General features: G+C 37.5%; 2 protein-coding genes across 7 annotated transcripts in view; one reads left to right on the plus strand and one right to left on the minus strand.

Moving 5' to 3' along the window:
* Atg17 (autophagy-related 17) overlaps positions 1-21,908 on the plus strand; it is a 179,809-nt gene that overhangs the window by 112,969 nt on the left and 44,932 nt on the right. The gene's annotated exons all lie outside the window — the stretch shown is intronic.
* usp (ultraspiracle) overlaps positions 1-21,908 on the minus strand; it is a 40,559-nt gene that overhangs the window by 6,232 nt on the left and 12,419 nt on the right. For 4 of the 6 annotated variants that reach the window (XR_011237875.1, XM_034972395.2, XM_034972391.2 and 1 more), the window contains exons 2-7: positions 18,465-18,773; positions 10,440-10,644; positions 3,878-4,103; positions 1,402-1,540; positions 855-997; positions 186-261 (exon numbers count right to left, since the gene is read on the minus strand). Coding sequence is in view for 5 of the 6 variants with exons in the window: in XM_034972395.2 (XP_034828286.1) it covers positions 186-261; positions 855-997; positions 1,402-1,540; positions 3,878-4,103; positions 10,440-10,644; positions 18,465-18,651 (976 nt within the window). In the remaining variant the exon portion in view is untranslated. Of the gene's footprint in view, positions 1-185; positions 262-854; positions 998-1,401; positions 1,541-3,877; positions 4,104-10,439; positions 10,645-18,464; positions 18,869-21,908 lie in introns of all 6 variants that reach the window. The other 2 variants (XM_069504918.1, XM_034972412.2) reach the window with 2 other exon arrangements.

Raw genomic sequence — 21,908 nt, forward strand, 5'->3', positions numbered from 1 at the left:
ACTCGCCCGATGTCTTGCGGTACGGTGGTAAAAAAGTGAATGGGAACAAGTGCGAAATGATCTAAGGACTAAAAGCATACCAGACGGTTAAAGTTACGTTATGGTTACCGGTAAACCTTGACCACTAACAAAACTAACTTTATCTGCCAGCTATGCACCTGAATCTTAAACAAAAGAGTATTTACCAGGCATCAGGCACATGAGCTGTGGCGGCGCGGCGCTTCTCGTACCATCCATGTTTTCTCGCTCATCTTCTAGGTACTGAAATGTAAGCAATACATAATTATTACTAGCTTTATAGTATTGAAATTTAATGTTAATAAGCGCACTTTTGCACCTTCAGTTAACTTTATTCACATCACAAATTATGTCACCATCAGTATGACATTTATGAGTGAAATTAGTGCAAGATTTCGTGCGTTGAGCAATTGAATAGGGCTACTATTGTATAAAAACTGCAACAGAATATAAACGAGTCAGGTCAGTCAAGAAATTGTAGCTAATTTGTTCATTACACTGCGGCCTCAATGACAGTAGTGGATGGGGCATTAGCGGGGCGAAGATACAATACACATTCGACGTCCTGTCATCAACACCTCTATTTAGGACGGCACCATATAATAATAATATGTTACATGCGTATTGTGTCTTCGGCGCGCTCCGGCCCTGCCCACCACTGTCGTCGAATGCGTGGCCCTGATTCATTCCCAAATGGGTATAAAAGCCAAAAAATCTCTCAGTTTACCGTAGGGCTCACCCCCCGGCGAAGCCTCGCGCTCGCCACCTCACCTGGTGACGCTGTAGTAGCCAGTAAGACATATTCAGCATACTCAATCCGAAAAAAAACAGTTTACCTCCATAGACCGCCAGGCGATGGCGAAGAGTAGCAGTTCATTCCAGGACGCCTTGATGAGCAGCACCTGGTCATCCAGCTCCAGCTGGCTGAAATGTGGGATGTCGCGCGCCCACACCACCAGTGCGGCGATCTGCTTGTTGCCTGGAACAGTCCAATGCGAACCATTAATGTAGGTAAGAGCCAGCGTAGACGAGGCTCAGCGAGTAGAGGCGCGGCGCTTCGACTGGCAGCCAATTCACGGTGATATGATATAATTAGCTAGTTCCTCGCGCGGAGCATCTCTGCGACCCATGACCCGTGCTTCTGCGACCCACGCGGATTCGCTTGAGAGCGCTTATTTTCAGTACCTAAGATAACAATTTCAACCGTAGTCAAATTAAAAAAGCAGAGTAAGTCGATAAAAATGCCACTCCACTCCGTCGGAGTGCCTTGCGGCCATCTTGTTTTTTAAAAATTAAAGTAAGCTATTATTTGGAAACTTTCACTTCCAGCAACACTCGATTGATAGCTCCTGAAAAGTGATACTGATGTGGACGCAGTCTTACCAATTTGGCACAGGCTGGAGACGGGGGCGCGGTACCGCGCCGGCACGTTGCTGTCGGGTCCCACGCGCAGGAACTGGAACTCCTCGGTGGGGTCCGCCACAAGCGATTCCATCTCCAGCAGCCGCTCGATTGACAGCTCCTGGAAAGTTAAACAATATCTCCTTTTAGTTCATCTAAATCAAACTCTGAAAACGGGGAAACGTAATACGCTTTTAGATAGTCAAAGAATTTTTGAAAAATAAAATTAGAGATAAACACGGTAGCCGACCCGACGACGCTATAGGCGACGTTTCAACATCCGACGTGACATGAAACGTGATGCAGTGCCGGGTGTTTGTAAAAACCACAAGTGACCATATATACTGTGATTTAATTAGATCCAACACGCTTCGCGTGGCCTGTTTACAGTACGTTTCAGAACAGTACGTTTCGAAGGTATAAAAATTGTAGTGTAGTGTGGTACGTATGAGGTGTATAACAATATGACAAGGCCTTGGTTTTTAAGATGTTGAACCTCAACAAGTACCTACACTCTCTTCGGAGTCATTGAGCGCGACAACAGCCGACACAATAATATTATGGTTGGGTTCGTGCCTCGACCCGCGGATGTCTAAATAGTCGATACCAAGCTTGTTATCTACAATAGTGTTGAATCATATAGCTAATCAGAGCGGTAACGCACTCATCCGATCCGAATCCGTGAAAATATGGATATAAAAAACTCGGACCGAATTCGGATGTTGCTTACGCAGTAATCCGATATCTGATCCAAATCAAAGCTATTCAGTGGACATCTTTGACATATGTACGTTATATGTCCGATTTGAATCCGAGGCACATCCGAGATATTCTCACGGATGACGGAAGTCGGATCTAGTGCGTAAACTACCATACAAATAGTTCTAAGACTATACTTCGGAATTGAACGTATTTTCACGGACTCTGGTCGGATGAGTGCGTAACCGCCCTCATTCTAGAAAGTAGGTTTACAATATTTTATAATACAGTAACATTTTTTGCGTCAAACAGCCATATTAATACAATATTAAAATATTAAGACGTATAACGTGTGGGCAAAAATTCCATAAATACATATTTACCGGCAACGGCTTATCTATATCCTTCATAGTTCGAAGGACGTGGACCTAAGCCGGGGCCACGGAATAAATTATATCGATAACCTTGTGACTAACGAACTAACAATGTTGTACCTACTAAGTATTTTCTATTTTAACCACTTAGCTATTTTATATTTGGACTTTCAGCCGTATGGATACATGGATTTTTTCTTTGTTTTTCTTTTAACTATATCAGGTTCTAGACTTAGCACTGAATAGTGTATTTTATGTTATCTTCTGTAAAAGCTCGAATTACAATAAATTCTAATAAATATGTTAATGGTAAGTGTAGTAACGGATAGCATTCATTACGGACTTTACAGTGTCTTTCGGTAAACCCTAAGATTTAGCGAGTAAATGCCAGTAAAGTCGGAAATTAACGATTTCCATATTTTTGACTTTTACTATTGACACTCAAGGATCCGGAAATACAAATATCAGGGGGTTTATTGATTAAAAGAAAGAAAAAACTTTTACTATTAAGACTTGGTAAAGCTCGGGGCTTACTGGAAGATCATAGGATTTATCGTAGTTCGAGCTTTTACAGTAACATGTCGTAGAGAGGCACCCGAAGGTCAAGCTTATATTCTATTTATATGGCCATTCATTCGGTCATTTGTCATTACAAAGTTTTAAATGACAAGTTTTATAGGTCATTAAAAGTAAAGAAATCCACGAGCGTCACTGCCCATGTTTATTTTAGTATAGTCATCGTAGTTAATTGCTTGAGACATTTTGATTGGCTACTTAAAGTTTAATTGCTTAGTATCACAGGTATAGCTATTAAACTAAGCGATAAAGTTTAACACGTTAACGAATATAAAATTGCGTTAGAATTTTTTTTAATGAAAAGTCACATTTATTTGAGCTACAACGCAAAAATATAGCTAAGAAAAATTAATTCAATTTGACATCAATTAATTTAGAAATCATCATCAGCTGTGTATCCACTGTTGGACATTGGGTCTTTTTAGGTAGCCTCTACACTTTCGGTCATCGGCGTTTCTCATCAACACACTACTGCGCAGGTTTGCTACTTGTCGCCAGACCCAAGCATATTTGCGAACATTGTACACAGAATTATAAATAATACTTGAGGGGCGCTATCTAGGTAACAGAACAGGCTCACATCGACTTAACACAAGCGAGGTTGAATTTTAAGCAATAAATTAATGTCTTCTATAGACTGGAAACGGGCCGCTATTTTTTGAAACATGCACAAAGGTGCGGAAACCCCGAGTCAATGTAAATTGCACCGCGTATGCGGGCCTAAGACCTAGTCCTCACCTTTTTTTAATGTACGAGTTTTGCCTATCTAAAATTTTATAATTCGAGTATCTTTGGTAATAAGTAGTTACCTGAACAGAACTGCTAGGATGCGCGTCTTCCGCGCCTCGGGCCGCCCTCTGCCTCTCTTCTTGCACGGCCTCGCGTTTCATGCCGCACGCGAGGCACTTCTGATACCGACAGTACTGACATCGGTTCCGTTGCCGCTTGTCGATTATGCAGTTTCTCTCTTCACGACACGCGTATGTTAGATCTTTTCTCACCGTCCGCTTGAAGAAACCCTTGCAGCCTTCGCAACTGAAAACCAAGTTTTCTAAATTTAACACTGAAGCTGAACCAAAAAATAACAAGAATTACAAACATGTTCGGCAGTTCGGTTCTTTCTAGGGCGTAAGCATCAACTGAATGGTAATGAATGGTTTCGAGAAAATCCACCCCTAAGGGATATGGACAGTTATATGAAAGTCCTATTTATTTCAAGTTAGAAACATGAAAATCGGCATTCGGGTTAGTTTTAAATAATTTAAACGTATTTAGGTATACTTAGGTATACCTCAAGAAGTAGTTTTCTAAAAAGCTTAGGCTTTTTTAGAAAACCACTCCTTGAGGTTTTTTTTGGAGAGTGTTGGCCTCAGCGAAACTAAGACAGAACATCTGTTCTGTGACTTTGGTGGCCCCTCCAGTTTCTCTGAAATCGCTTTAGATGGCATAACTCTACCTGTTTGCCCCAATAACCGGTACCTCACATCAATTCATACATTTTATTGATTTTTAAAAGTGCTGGGAAACATAAAATAATGATAGATATGGCTAAAACTAATGATCTGAAGCAATTGTCATTATGGCCCGAAAGCTGTGGAGTCATCATCTGTTGTGTTATACAAGTTATACAAAAAATGAGTATACTCTGTATAATTGATTATGACCGATTTATACTGTGTTACTGTTCTGTTTACTTTGCATGAATCTGAATAGCTTGTCTTCCACAAATTGCTGGATCCGCTGCAATGTAAACATAGTACGTACGCACTATGCTTGGATTTTACACGGCTTCGTAATGCTAGGAGATTGATGGATGCTCATCCAATCATCTCCTGAACTTCTTCCACTTGGATGTCTCCGGCGAATTGAATGCACCATATAATTGTACGTGTTCCCATAGCAGCTACGGGCTTGCTTCAATTGATAGCTAGCCCTACCTACCTAGAAGACCTACCTACCTGCCAAATTTCATGATTCTAAGTCAACGGGAAGTACCTACCCTATACTATAGGTTTTTTTGACAGACACAACAGACAGACCGACAGACGACGAAGTAATCCCTAAAAACGATAAATTACTAGATGATGCCCGCGACTTCGTCCGCGTGGATTTATGTTTTTAAAAATCCCGAGGGAACCCTTTGACGTCAAAAAGATACATCTCTAGGATGCAAGCTTTTAAAAAAAAAAATATAGTCCTGCGCTTGGCTGCTATCAGACTTCAGACGTGCTGGCAAGTGATGATGCAGCCTAAGATGGAGCGCGCTTGCCTAGGAGATGCGTGTTTACTCTTGACTTGAAGCTATGTCTGTATCGAATTTTATAAAAATCGATTTAACGGATGGGCCTTTATGAATCACGTGGGAACTCTCCCACTAATTATCCTGGACCAAAAGTAGCCTATGTCTTTCCCCGGTATGCAAGCTACTCGTATCTCTGTGTCACGTCAAAGCTACTCGTAATTCTCTGTATCACGTAAACGGACCGTGAAAATGTTGTCTGCTACAGACACACTTACGTAATTCTAATACATAATAATTTGGAAGTATGGATTTTGATGTTGGGCATTTCAACTTTCCAGCAGGATCTAGTAATTTATGTTAATTATGCAATAAGCAAATCTTTGCCAAAAAGCCACACATTGATAAACTACGACCTAAGTAAAAACAAAATGTATTTAAAACATTCGTTCAATTTACGTAAATAGTACCTATAACGCGATACAACGATATTACAAAGTCACGTACGTAAGGAGAGTGAAAGTCATGACACAACCGTATTTATCAAAATTGATATGCACATTGTGACGCTATCAGATTCACAGTTACATGGTTACAATGGATAACAAAAAGGCAAATAAAATAACCACCAAGCATAGACTTATATATTACTTTGTAAGGACAGGGCCATTGAACAAGCAAAATGGCACCGACTCATTGGTCCTAAAATGTTTATTTAGCACCAATGCAACCTCAGTGACGTCTGGATTTCAAATTAGTATCTAAGAGGTGGCGCTGATTTTAAATTTATTTGAATAAAAATCTTTTTATTAGGCAGTAGGTACTATGGCAGAAACCTATCCGGATGAACGAAGCGCGAACGCCTAGGTTACGAAAAGGCAAACAGACATACAAAGAATATAAGTTTTATATAATAAGAAGATTAAAAATATATATAAACATTCAAACAATGTACAGATTAAATATTAATTATAAATTAATCTATGTCAAAGTAGGTATCTAGGAACCTATCTAAAATGAGATATAAGTTTGTAGTCTAGCACCGCCACACTTAACAAATAATTAGTTTTATATTATTAAGAGAAGTACCCCTAGCGCGCTCCCCAGCAGCGCTTTTCATTTTTGACACTCGCAAATACTACTATTCCCGTTAACTTAGAATCATGAAAGGCAAGAAGCAAGGTATCACAGCACAAGTTAGAGAAAAAGGCCGAAAATTGCCGCATATTTTTTTGCGATAACAAACTCACATTTTTGGAGTTCAGAGGGTAATTTTACTTAAAAATTTTAGGTATATAGGATAGGATTCCTATGGAATAAATCTAGATTTTTATTATTTGCAGTTGGAAATAACTTGAGCAACAAAATAAACAGTATTTTCCAAGCTACGGAACAAGAACGGAACCCTCGGTGCACGAGTCCGACTCGCACTTGGCCAGTTTTAATAGTATAGTACGTATAAGATTCAACAGAAAAATACAACAGAAAAATACAAAACACAATTTCAAGGCACAAGATGCCTTGAAATCAATGTGTTGTTGTTGAAATATTGTAACTTTTCAGCTTTCACGTAAGCGGAAATGATGCCATATTGGCAGCGTGCATGTCCCAAAAAAAGGGCTACTACCTACCTGCTAAAAAGTGAAAACTATTTTGAAACGAGAATGCAAAACGAGTGGAAGAAAGAACGCGAAAAACCAAACCAGTTTGGGTAATATTTAATGAACACTAAAAAATGTTACATATACGGGTTCGGCGGGCTCTACGTACAAGCAGATCTCAATCGGGATTCTCAAATCTCTCGACTATAAACACTGTAATATGTTTTACCTGGAATAATATGGCGAAATTTTAGCCTTTTATATCTTTTGGTTCAAGATTTCTGCATACTAAAGGAATACTGGCTATTCATCATCCCCATCATCATCATGACCAACCTATCGCCAGCTAACTACTGAGAACGGGTTTCCTCTAACAATGAGAAGGGTTCAGTCATAGTCTGCCTCGCCCGACAACTGCGGATTGGCAGACTTCGCGCGTAAAGCAAGTAATATTTAATTTAATTATCTATTGCTTAAAACGTACATACTCATAACTACGAAAAGTTAGAGTTGCGTACCCGGGATTGAACCCCGGACCCCTAGGACTAGGAGGCCGACGTCTTAACCACTAGGCTATCGCCGCTTCTATTACTACATCGAAGTGACACATAGACCAGCCAAATGCGTCGAGTAGTTTTTGCGTTAAAGAGTAACAAACATACACACACACACACACACATACTAACTTTCGCCTTTATAATATTAGTGTGAAGTGTGATTAAGGTGTTTAAAACATGGCTGATTATTGATGAAAATATTTACTTTTAACACGGTAAAATATTGGTTAAGAAAACGTTTTAGATCAAAATTGACGATGAAATTGAGTGAAAAGTGAAAAGCGAACGCCCACGGCTTGGTAGGTACGCAGTTGCGCACTGCGCAGGGTGCTTTGCTTTACATCATTATCCTTATGGTTTCAGTTTCTCTTTCCACTTGGAATCTATATACCTAGGTTATCTTTACATTAATTTAAAGGTATAGTCTCTGAACTAACTAGTAACTTATGGATCAGGCTGCCAGTTCTTACATAAAACAATGATCCAGTCAGCCCTACTGAGAGAATACAAGAAATAAATGGTCGCCCTTTGTTTTTTAGGATTCCATACCTAAAAAGGAAAAAGGAACCCTTATAGGATCACTTTGGTGTCTGTCGGTCTGTCTGTCCGTCTGTCGTGTCTGTCAAGAGAACCTACTATAGGGTACTTCCCGTTGACCTACAATTATGAAATTTGGCAGGTTTATAGGTGTTATAGTACAAGTAAAGGAAAAATCCGAAAATACCCCTCTTTGTATAGTTATTTTCAAAGTAAGATAACTATACAAAGTGGGGTATCATATGAAAGAGCTTTACCTGTATATTCTAAAACTGTTTTTTATTTATTGTTAAGCATGATAGTTTTTGATTAATCGTGCAAAATGTCGAAAAAATACGACTGTAGTACGGAACCCTCGGTGCGCGAGTCGCACTTGGTCGGTTTTTAAGTGTAACCTGTGTTCTTACTCTTTGTAATTTTGTAAACATCTCTAATGTTTAAATACAAAAATAAAAGAAATAAGTAGCCAATCAAACCAATAAATAATACATACTTACTTAATAATTACTAATTAATAAATAGGGTAAGGTATCAAATATCTAAATCCAATATTATCTTTGCCTATGGAACTAAATACTTTGCTACGTGACCACGTTAACTATAAAAGAGAATATTTAATGAAGTCAAAATTATGGAAACGAATAAAATTGCTAAATCAATGTACCTATGTCCGATACCTCTGCTCCATTTTACCTGCCCTCGAATGAATAATTTTCAGCCTTAAGTATTCCTCAAGGTAAAAATAAAATGTCTCTTGCATGACATTACAGGCGGCGGGCGATCGATAGAATTGTAAATTGTTTTAATAATACATTAGTTCAGATTGTACAAAAGTGGATAGGTATAGAATGTACACACGGCGCCTCCCACGCCCTAGTAGCGTACTAAACTGTTTAAAGAATTCCTTACACATACATAAGTGTAAAGAACACGCGATAGTAATAGCTAGATACTTTGATTTCTAACCCTAAGTAGGTATGTACATTATATTTACTTGCCAATATTGCTAGACAGATCTGCCCACGTTCCTACTTAATTGTGAAATTCCAGTTCACCAATTCAGGCTTTCAATCAAGCAACTCGACCGCGGCATCTCGGAATACCGATGATGCTGTGCTGAATTGAGAAGTATCTCAGTTTAAGTAGTGAATCATAATGAGCTTCATTTTATATTTTGTACACCTGAACTTATATATATAGCTATATCAAAAGAATTACTTATTTATTTATCAATCGGGTCTGTAACACTTGTTTCGTCACAGGTTTATAAACAGTTAGTAGGTCCCTACGATATAGATTTATATAAAAACGCAAACTGAATATTATAGAGGTAGGTCCAAGTGCCTACAACGGACCCGTCTCGGTGTCTACGTTAGAAAATATACCTACATAACATACATATTTATGTTGTAAAAGGTAGTCGTCTAGTTGTCTAGACATGCCTGTAATGACGGTAGATAATTATAAAGACACTATATCGCTCTAGGGAGCAAATAATACCTACAAAACTAATATAGAAACGAATATATATATATATAGAATATATATAATATAATATAGATTGTCATATAGTAAAGGTTAATACCAAATACCCTCTAACAGAAGTCTGCATTATCTTTTTTTTAATGTTTAAGAAATGAATTGATAGATTTAAAACTAAATTTAGTTTAATTTCCATAAAATAAGCTTAAAGAAACTAATTTTAGGCAATCGAATCGTACGAGAGACAGATATGTAGATACCTAATATGAATAGCAGAACACCGTGTTTTTTTATACAATTTAGGTACACGTCTTAAATGTTCCTAAAAAATAACGAAGAAAATTGACGCATTTAGGAATATAAATATTTCGCATGCTTCTGCATTGAGTACCAGGATGTATGAGGAACCTGCCCCCCAATTGTGTAAGAATAACCATTTCATGGCTATCGCAATCGCTTCGGTCGGCAAATCGGTTGATTCGCTGTTTACATTTTTTCACAGCCAATCAAAGGGCAGAATTCTTGACGATTGCGATAGCCATGAAATGGTTATTCTTACACAATTGGGGGGCAGGTCAGTTTTAACTACACACATTTTAACTACAGCGCCATCTATGTGATTTGACAAATTAATTTTAATTTATCAAATCACACAGTGTTGCACATAAAAATGTTAAAAAATCTTGAACGATAGTACGGAACCCTTCGTAAACCGCCCAAGTCCGACTCGCACTTGCCCGGTTTTTTTGTACTAGATCCCGCAAACGGCAAAACACTTGAAATTTGCCTCAGAATCAGAGACCTGACGACCTGACTAACTGAGCTTAGATTCCCGGAGCAAAATTTCTAATAATGTGCGGGGTGTGCAGATGGTCCAGCGTGCCACGTCCATCAAAAAGGTTTATGACAGACCATTTCTAGGAGTATCCGGCCGGCCTAAAAGTTAATTACTAACCTATAAACTCCGTAATGCTTCCCTGAAGCTCTGTCGCCGCAAATAGAGCAGAGGTGCTTGGAGCCGCTGAGGGGATGATTCGGCGGGTAGTTCCTCAGGGCCGGCGGGGACGTGGCGTCGTCGCGCATGCCGTCCAGCATGGCAGTGTCCGGCTTCATCTCCGGCGGCGACATCGGCGACATGAACCCCGCCTCTATGTTCAGCCCTACAAAGAAATATTTGAATTAGAACGACCTACTGACTTCCTTTTTGCAATGGTGCATTGTGAAGTCTATATCTCCAAAACGATCTTTTGATGGGTTTCACACACTGCCCTAGCTAGTCGTCCACCCACATAACTGGTAGAAAGACAATCTAAAGTATTTTTACTATTACATATTATTACTTTAGGTAACCTTATTGTTGGATTGTTCCCGGCTTGGATTTGTTGAGTCTGAATTAATAGTTTATTTATTACTAGCTTGTGCCTTGCGACTTCGTCCGCGTGGACTACTCAAATTTTAAACCCCTATTTCATTCCCTAAGATCGGAGGCACACGATGCGTTGCGGCGGCGAGGTGCGGCGCCGGAGCGGTGTCGCTGTGTCGTCTTACATTGAAATATCTGTGGCATATCACACGATGCGCTCCGGCGCCGCACCGGCCATTCAACCACCGAGACGAGGCGGAGAGGTGAATGTGTTGCGACGTCGGAGCGGCACCGCCCAGTTGTTTATGCGTCACAAGGAAGGACACTGTCCAACGCTGTTACGGCGCCGCCGCTGCGACATAACAACGTTGCGGCGCCCGCTCGTGTGCCCGCTGACACGGTAAAATCTGTGCGGTGCGGCGCCGCAACGCATCGTGTGCCCCCAGTCTTAGGGGTTGAATTTTGTGTAGTCCACGGGGACGAAGTCGCGAGCATAAACTAGTTTAACATATTTGGTTCAGACAAAATGATCTAGCGGTCCAGTAAGATTTCAAATAAAACTCGAGAGGTTCACCAGTAATCACATCTTTTCCTTCATGTAGATTTAGTCATTATTATTTTTTAGTTCTCACCAAGAGTTTGCAGTCTTGAAGATAATATAGCTACCTACTTATCATAATTATGTAGGTATGTATTGCCAGTTGCCACAATATATTATTATGTGTTGTAGAGATCATTATGCATACCGTTATACATGTAGGTAGGTACAATTCGGTAATTCCATCAATTCATGTCATGGATATTTATAAAAATTGCGTAAGTAACTCTATTGATTTATCGAGTATTCCTCACCAGTTTATTTGGTCGATGATATTCTCAAATGAATTAGAATTGCAAAATGTAACAAGGAGAATGGTGGTAGGTATAGAAAATAAGCAAAAATGTTGCCTGTGATTCACAAAAACCTGATCGAACCGGTCCATTAGACTGGAGTCTTTGTGGTCAGTTAAAAATAAATAAACAGACACCCTCCCGATAAAGTTTTAATAAAGAATACTTTTGTTTGACAGATCTTATTTTAAAGAAGATAGATACAATTTATTATTTTATACTTGCTACAATATTTTGTCTGTAGTTATGAGATTGCGAGGAGAAGAAGTTGTTATAATATTTTGTTAGTATAGAATTACTCGTAAGAAGTTTAAAAAACACTTTTTATAAGTGCAGTTTCCGAAAGCTAATTAAAGTAGCGCTGTGATGTGAAGTTACAGTTGATGCTTAGTTGATGATACGGAATTAGCAGAAGGGACCTTGTTTTCCAATTTCAGTAAAAAAACACGTGATATATATCTAACTAGAAATATAATAATTAAGTAGGTACTTAATTTACTTTATATTTATGCTATAATAAAATGAAATCAAATAAGAAGACTCGCATAAATAAATAATCGTGTTTACGCCATTTAAGAGCACGTCGCGTCGCAAAGCTACCAGATTATACAAAATTCACGAGGAAATCGTTTATGATAAATAATATACGGCTGCGCAGTTTCAAAACCAATCTATACTAATATTATAAGTGCGAAAGTGTGTCTGTGTGTCTGTCTGCTAGCTTTTCACGGCCTAACAGTTTAACCGATTTCGATGAAATTCGGTACAGAGTTAGCTTACATCTCGGGGATGGACATAGGCATAGGATAGACTTTTTATCCCGGAAAATCAAAGAGTTCCCACGGGATTCTTAAAGGCCCATCCGCCTAACCGATTTGTATGAAATTTGGTACAGAGGTAAGCTTAGGTCCCGGAAATTGGCATAGACAACTTTTTATCTCGGAAAAGCAAAGGGTTCCCTCGGGATTATTAAAACCTAAATCCACGCGAGCGAAGTCGCGGGCATCAGCTAGTTCCATATAAACGACATTAAAAAAAATAGTTTTTGCATAGGTTGACTTCCTAGATATTGTTCGATATTCTGTGCTTATCAAAACATGTAAAAATCAGTGGCAAACGATATTATAAGAAAATAAAAACCTAGCAAGGTACCTACTATACCATTTACAATTTTTCCAATTCAGGATGAATAGGATAATAAAATGCAAGGATTTAAGTTTTAACAGGACATTAAAATGAATGCCTATTGTATAAACATTGAATATTAAGGCAATAATACGAAAATTACTTTCTACTTTTAAAACACTTGTCATAATCTTAAAATAACCGATATCGACAATTTCCAGGGTCCGAAACAGGCTGGGTTTCGAAAAAGTACCAGCACCGTGTAGACCATTATGTCATATTAAGGCAGGTTATACCTATAGAAGATAGAAGAATAGCATTATTATAACCTATCAGTGGATTTCGAAAAAGCGCGAGCGGTACATCGAGGTCTCAGAATACAGGAGATCGAGGTGTTGCGATGTATGTTGTTATATGTATTTACGATACTGCGTCAATGACCGTCCTACAGTGTCAGCAAACACTACCTATCAACTTGCGAAGGAGTGTTAGGCAGAGATAATATCACCAAAACTGTATACTGTACACTGGAACGCCTCTTTAAATTACTGGACAGAACGAGGACTTATCATAAACCGCGCATCTCACACCTACGGTTCTCCAACAAAGTGGTTATTTTAGTAGAAACTCCACGAGATCTCGAGGAGATGCTAAATAGTTTGAGCCGCTCTCTTCCAGGCGTATCGGTCTCGGGATAAACGTTGACAAAACAAAGGTGACCTGAGAAAACAATAAAAAATGCTCTCCTACGCACTATGTATAATCATTATAGACGCCGTATCAATAATGTTTCTTTGATATCAATTAATGATAATAGAAATAGAAAGGTATTTATTCAAATAAACTACGGGTTCAAATTTCTGAATGCTCTTTCAGCCCTCCCCTTGCTCTTGTTCTTCTACTCAAATAGAAATCATTTTGTGCTTTACAATACGAACCACTTGTTACGATTTGATTTTTCATAACCAAATAGTAGTACATATTTTAGCATTCAGCATTATAAATTACAACGTAAAAATAAAAAGAAAACTCGGAGGCTCAGTGCGCGACTAAAGAAGGCTTCAACGTTGCCCTAAGGAGTGGTCGAAAATAAATTAGTTGCCCAGCCTCGCGAACTGCGAAGGTGTATCGAAACAAAAGATACTTACATTTTATGTAAGTATATTATTGTAATAGGATTTAAAAAAATTAGGATGTTTTGATAACTGAAATCAGATAAAAACTATTCCGAAATTCTTATTCATATTCATACAAATTATTCGACATACCTATTAGGTATCAGGGATTATGATTAAGGTTGGATAAAAAGAACAATATGCGCAGACAAAACAGACACCATGCATTTAAATGCAACGCATTTACTTGTTTTTTTTAGGGTTCCGTAGCCAAATGGCAAAAAACGGAACCCTTATAGATTCGTCATGTCTGTCTGTCTGGATGTATGTCACAGCCACTTTTTTCCGAAACTATAAGAGCTATACTGTTGAAACTTGGTAAGTAGATGTATTCTGTGAACCGCATTAAGATTTTTACACAAAAATAGAAATAAAAAACAATAAATTTTGGGGTTACTACAACACTTAGAACTGAAACTCAAAAAATTTTTATTCATCAAACCCATACCTATGGATAGGTCTTTAATAATTATATTGAGGTTTTTAATATCATTTTTTTTAAACTGAATAGTTTGCGCGAGAGACACTTCCAAAGTGGTAAAATGTGTCCCCCCCCCCCCTGTAACTTCTAAAATAAGAGAATGATAAAACTAAAAAAATATATGATGTACATTACCATGCAAACTTCCACCGAAAATTGATTTGAACGAGATCTAGTAAGTAGTTTTTGATTTATCGTGCAAAATGTCGATAAAATACGATTGTACTACGGAACCCTCAGTGCGCGAGTCTGATTCGCACTTGGCCGGTTTTTTTCAAATCTTTTATTAACAGGCTTTTAAATTGTTATCGCGTATCGTTAGACTCAGATAAGACAAAGCAGTATTTCGACACAAGTTCTAATTAATGACTTTAATACACTGATAGAATATCATGATTCATGATATTCTTTGTGTATAAAAGATAGTACAGACAAAAAAAACCGGCCAAGTGCGAATGCTACCTATTTTTATGGCGGAAAACCAAAGAGTTTCCACGGGGTTTTTAAAAACCTAAATCCACGCGGACGAAGTCGCGGGCATCAGCTAGTAAAAATAATAATGTTTACCGAATTCCCTCAATACGCTTTGATCTCATTTCCAAGTAAAATAAAGTAAAACACCTACATAAGAGAAATGGGTAGAAAAAATAACTTGTTGACATGCCTCGTTACTGCTCAGGGAAGTCTTTTGAAAGGAACACAACATTAGGTAGGCACTGCTAAACCTACCATTTTACCTATTTATAGCAAACATTAATTGAACTTTAAGAGAGCGCATAATATTTTTTTTTGAAAATAATATAATATACTTGAGTAATATATTATTACCACCCTGTCTATAAGTTTCTTACTCGTTGTAAAAAAATAAGCAAAAAAGTTTCTTTCTGTACAATAAAGCCGTGCTTTCGTGATTCCTTTCGTCAAAGGTTGCCTGGAAGAGATCGCTTTAGCGATAAGGCCGCCTTTGCATGCTACAGCTATTAGATTAAGATCCTTGTATGTTTTTTCAATGTTTACTTTGTGTTGTGTGCAATAAAGTATAAAAATAAATAAATAAAGCTCTAGTTTTCTAAGACAGCGGTAGAGGCTGACAGACAGATAAATTTCGCAATTATTTTTAAGATATGGACTTTGGACAATTTTACGATACTCTTTAAGTCTTCTAATATCATTGCTTTAAGTTACATTAGTTAACTACTAGTGTTATCGTCGTCTCTAAAATCAAAAAATTGCTTCCATGTCACTAAATCGATGGCGAACTGTGAACTGTCTCACGGACAATCTTCTATAAATATATAAAAGGAAAAGGTGACTGACTGAATAACTGACTGACTGGCTGATCTGATCTGTCAACGCACAGCTCAATCTACTGGACGGATCGGGCTGAAATTTGGCTTGCAGATAGCTATTATGACGTAGGCATCCGCTAAGAAAGGATTTTTGAAAATTCAACCCCTAAGGAGGTGAAATAGGGGTTTGAAATTTGTGTAGTCCACGCGGACGAAGTTGCCAGCATAAGCTAGTCAATCATAAGTGGTGTTGTAACGGGTTTCAACGGAACCATTAAATTTTATTTTCACAAGAATAATTTATATTACATACCTATATTAATTTGTAATCGACGCGACGACTTTTACACTCTCGACATTTGGCTGGTATTTTCTTTATTTGAATGAAAAAAATAACAGCGAACAATGGGGGCTAAAGCTGAATTCATTATTTTCTTACGCATGAAACCGCAATGTTAGCGATTGAACTGAGATGAAAGGCTTGTCAAATACTTTGAAAGCCTAAAAATACCAATGAAATGAGCGTAGATATAATTGGGTTTGTGATGGTACCTACCTCAGACCTGAAACTGCAATAGTCAAATACTTACAGCTTTTGTATACCTAAGGTATCATCAACATAATATGATTATTTATTCTATTAAATCCATGTATGTGTGTAACTAGATGATTGAAAAATAAACGTTTTATATTTATCAAAAAGTATCTTCTATACTAAAATTAAATCCGTTTTGGTGGTCAGGCCCCTGCAGCATCAGAATTGAGGAGGTGGAATCCAAGTTTTTTTTGGGACATTGTCGCAAAGTTTTTCTATCGATTAAAAAAATACACAAATTGGTTCAGAAATCTCGGAGATTTAGATGTATATCATTATATAGGTAGAAAAAAACTCGTTTTTTGAAGGTCGGTTAAAACGTTGCCTATGTTATTCCTTGGTTAATCCTTTACTTGTCTGTAAAAGTTCCGTCAAAATACGTTCAGCCGTTCCTAAGATTAGCCCGTTCAAACACACAGACAGGCAGACAGACAAAAATTTTAAAAACGTGTGATTCAGTTATGGTACAGTTCAAATAACCATAATATTATGAACTCAATATGAGGTAGTTTTAGTGTATGAGTAGATTTCAAAATTACAGACAGACACTTCAATTTTATTTATTAGTAAGTATAGATATACGAGTAGATTATATAATCAAAGGGAGAAAAGGTGAGATTTTCCGAATTCAAATGAGATCGCTAATCTTACCTTTTTGAGCGCCTTTTTGAACTATTTTTGGCAAACTTTAGAAACGATTGTTTTTGTCTGCGTATCAATCACTAGCGAGTAGCGACCAACCCCAGCTTCGCGCGGGTGCAATGTAGATACTAATGTGGTGTCAGTGTGACTATTTTTAGGGTTCCGTACCTCTAAAGGAAAAACGGAACCCTTATAGGATCACTTTGTTGTCTGTCTGTCTGTCAAGAAACCTACAGGGTACTTTCCGTTGACCTAGAATCAGACCTGAAAACCGTGAATTTAGGGTTAGATCACACAAAAAAATTAAATTGTGGTCATGAACTAATAATTAGTATTTTCAACTTTCGAAGTGAGTGACTATATTAAATGGGGTATCATATGAAAGGTCTTCACCTGTACATTCTAAAACAGATTTTTATTTATTTTTATGCATCATAGTTTTTGAATTATCGTGCAAAATGTCGAAAAAATACGACTGTAGTACGGAACCCTCATTGCGCGAACCTGACTCGCACTTGGCCGGTTTTTTATATGTATTTAAAAAAAATAAGACCGTTTTCTATTAAAGGTCTCAGTCGGCTTGATTTTTTCAGACATCTTATTAACTTTGGGCTCAATTTTAACACAGTTTTAGGCCATTTTGTTTGGAAATTAGTTCAGATTTGTATTCAGTGATCTAAATTACGAACTTTGGACATAATATGGACTCAGGTTTAGTAGAGTTTTAGGCGTTTTGTATGGATGAGTTCGGGTTTGTAAGAGTATGAATAATATAAATATTGACTAAGGGACATAATAATATGTACAAAGAGCCTCCAGTCAGTTAGTTTCCAATTAGTGAAAATAAGTCGGTGTTGTCTTGGCAGCAAACACTCTACGTAGGCAGAAAAAAATCTTCGTTAGGCGTTTGCTGTAGGTAAGTAGGTACGATATTAATAAAGGTATTACCAACACAAATATCAGGTAAAATAATACTTCAAAGAAAGTCATTTTGTAATTTACGAATTCTAATTACTGCTGTCAGCTCGACGCCTTTATACTAAAAATGTAATTTATCTGCCACTTGGCTTATTGAAGAAAATTCGCTGAAATATCTTTAAGTGTAGGTATGGTATTTTTTAAAGATTGCGAAGAATGCTAATCGAATTCGAACACTTAAATTAAGTTCAAACATTAAGTAGGTAAGCAAATGTTCATAAAATTAACTATAAATTACCTACATATTAAAGAATTGTTATAATTCATAGCTACCTACACTATAGTATTTTAAAAAGAATATAACAATTCAATAAACAAATTATTCGTTGTACATTTTTTCAGAATGGCGATTGTTATTGTTGTTCTATATTGAAGCTCAGCCGGTAAGGTATGACTGAAATAATTACTCGTTGAGAAACAAAATAAGAATGATGTATTTACATTGCATGTCGATCGAGCAGTCAACGTTGGGTATGCCCGAAGGAGTGCCAAAAGTCTGCAGCATGTTCGCGGTGGGGGCCGGAGACGCGGGCGGCGGTTGCTGCTGCCCCGGCGGCCCTGGCCGCGCCCAGTTGATCAGCGCAGTCACCGACATCGTCGGCTTGTCTTTCTTCGCCACGCTCGACATGGCCACGCACTAACATCCTCACATCACTGCACTATACTCGCTCTATTCTACACAGCTACTAAAGTTCACCACCGCAATACTACTTGTTGATAGTTATACGAACCGGCATCACACGAACACACCTATTGAATAAATAAAATAAAAATATTGTTCGCGATCGCTAATGCGCATATTAAGGAGTAGGTACGAAACACGAGTCACTACGAAATCGTCACAGCTACCGGCAGGGACAAAGCAGACATCGTTGTGACATTGTGATAGCGGCTGCTATTGCACCCGATGCGCCGACGCAACACTGCTGATATCGCAGTGCACTGCATCCACATTGCGCCTGCGAGCTTCAACACTGAATGTTAGCTCGTGACTAATGCGCGCTTAAATCCAACGAGCTCGAAATTGACAAAAAATGTACCCGCCAACTTCCGCGCGGTTACCGGCATGAAGGTCTTAACTCAACAGGCTCGCTCAAGGTCTGCTTACAATCATACGTGAATAAATCTCAGTTTTATATCGAAAAACTAGTTGCCATAATCGATTTTTTTTTACAATCGCGATTGCAAATGATATGGAATTGAAGTAAATAATTTAGATAATATTTTATAGATGTTATAATAGGAATCATCTAAATAATTGGACTTGTTAGCTGTCGACCTTCGGAAGCGTTGTTGCCATTTCTGTAATTAAATTTTGCGTCACTCATAGACCGAACACCCTGCGCTAGCCTCTACCATTAAATTCGCTATGTCACTCTGGTGAATTTAACGCTATATACATACTCAAAAGACCAACTTTGAAACAATTGCAATATTGAAAACATTCGTAAGTATTATCAATTTTGTAAATAATAACACTTCTTTTTTTGAAACTATGCATCGCTTTTCAATAATAAACGTACCTATCAGGGCAGCTTTTTGTTCCTATTGATTATTATAAACTTACTTAGATGTTTTTCTAGGATATAGGTAACTACTTAATGTAAAAAATTATAATAATCTATCAAAAATGGCTAACCGTGACGTAATTTAATTTTTTGGTAGAGCATGTGTGTGGAGTGTGCTCACACCCTCCTATCTATTAAATACGAAGCGGCCTTGAATTTAATGCGTATACGCCTCCACGTGTTTTCGTATTTATCAGAAACGCGGTTTTGGTGACCCCCAACTTATTCAAGTAATTCAAATATGAACGATTTTATGTTAAATAAAAGCCTTGCTTACTTGAGTACCTATTCAACTTCGATTACCGTTTCACATTCCATTTGTAAAATACTAACATGCGATACTACTACTATATTACTAGTACTAAAATACATGATGCGTCCCAATTCCCAAATGCCTCTTTGTATGAAGGACTCGTGAGCCAACTAATGTAGGTAGGTACGTTGATACTTGATAGTAGATACTATGCCAGATCTATTCCTGCAAATCCAAACAAACACTGTACAAAGTTTCATCGTAATCAGATGAATGGCATAGGAACACTTAAGGGACAAATAAACAGATATCATACATTTTTGTTTAGATAATAGGTAGGTATAGGTAGTTGTATAATTATATTATGTTAATTTTTTCTTGACATAAAACACTGCTATTTCAATTTCGAAACTATTAGGTGTCGTATTTTATAAATTAAAATAAATAATAATAGGTAAATAGGTACTTAAGTAAACTGATGTTGATGTTTAAAAATATTTTTAATTAATTTCTTTTGAACTTATAATTAATAGGTACTAAACGCAACCAAAATCCAAATGCCTTCTAGAGCATCTAAACCGCCTGCGCCTGCCTATCCAGTTTCAAAATCCTGTGCACGCCAATAGTCACGAAAGCCACATGTTATTTTTAGAAACCAAAACTTAGCATCCTAAAATTTTAAAAAATCGAATATGTTGTTTTGTTACAGACTTATTTTAATAAAAGGACCGATCAGCCTACAGGCAAACGAGATAAATAGATGAAATCTTGTTTAATCTTTGCTACTCAACAATCTCGTGTAGCCAATTGATATAGGTATCTACGTAGGATTTCTACAACAGCTATTCTAAGTGCTAACCCTGAATATTAGCTATAAAATAGGTACGATTCAAATCTGTTCAGTAGTTTCAGCGTAATTCGCGCACAGAAAGACAAAAATTAAAGAATACTATTTTAAGCTGAGTCTGGTCTGGTCTGAAAGCGGATTTTTAATCCCGTGGGTACCATTCTTGATTCTCAAAAGATATCTAACAGACAAACATACAGACACACTCACGCATTTATAAGTTACTTGCTGATGCCCGCGACTTCGTCCGCGTGGATTTACGTTTTTCAAAATCCCGCGGGAACTCTTTGATTTTCCGGGATAAAAAGTATGTGTTAATCCAGGGTATAATCTATCTTCATTCCAAACAGCCAAATCCGTCCAGTAGTTTTTGCGTGAAGGAGTAACAAATATGCACACACACACACACACATACAAACTTTCGCCTTTATAATATTAGTCGGGATTACCAACTTTGTATGGATAAGGCAATTACTAACTTAAACGATAGTACCGGTTGAATACTGTACCTATTATTAACGCCCTATATAAAATAACTCACTGAATCACGACTCGCATATCCCCTATCATAGTATACCTATTGTGTACATTATATGACAACAAATGTATGTTTGGACATAAAAGGGATCGGATATCGCAATTTCCCCCGAAATTCAAACATAATAGCCGGTAAGAACCTTTGACAAGTTAAGATTGAAACCTCATTGCTACCGCCGCGCCGTGAAACTACGCAGGCGAATAAAGTAGTGTAGGTGTTAGGTATACAAACAAAAACAAGAAATCGATACGAAATTCTTTTATATGCGCGATTCGCCAATATTATCACATACCTACCTAACCTACCTATTTTATATTCGAGTTCTTACATAGCTATTACCGTTGACCTAGAATCATGAAATTTGGCTGGTAGGTAGGTCTTATAGCACACGTTAAGGAAAAATCCGAAAACCGTGAAGAAAATAAAGACAAAACTGTTAAGTTTCGAAAACCGTCAATGGTGATTTAAATGGAAAAATTATGTAGGAAGTAGAAACCTTACTACATACAGATACGGGGAAAACCCCATAACCTGTTTGATCGGCCCACCCAGGAACAATTTTCTTTTAAAGCAGCTCAATGTACTTTATTAGAATTTAGACGGTCTATCAATGTAACAATTTTGAATGTGGATTATAATTTGTAATAGAAATCCTGTTACATCAATAAAAATACTCTGA

This window comes from Maniola hyperantus, chromosome 1, assembly GCF_902806685.2.
Source record: "Maniola hyperantus chromosome 1, iAphHyp1.2, whole genome shotgun sequence".
Lineage (NCBI taxonomy): Eukaryota > Metazoa > Arthropoda > Insecta > Lepidoptera > Nymphalidae > Maniola > Maniola hyperantus.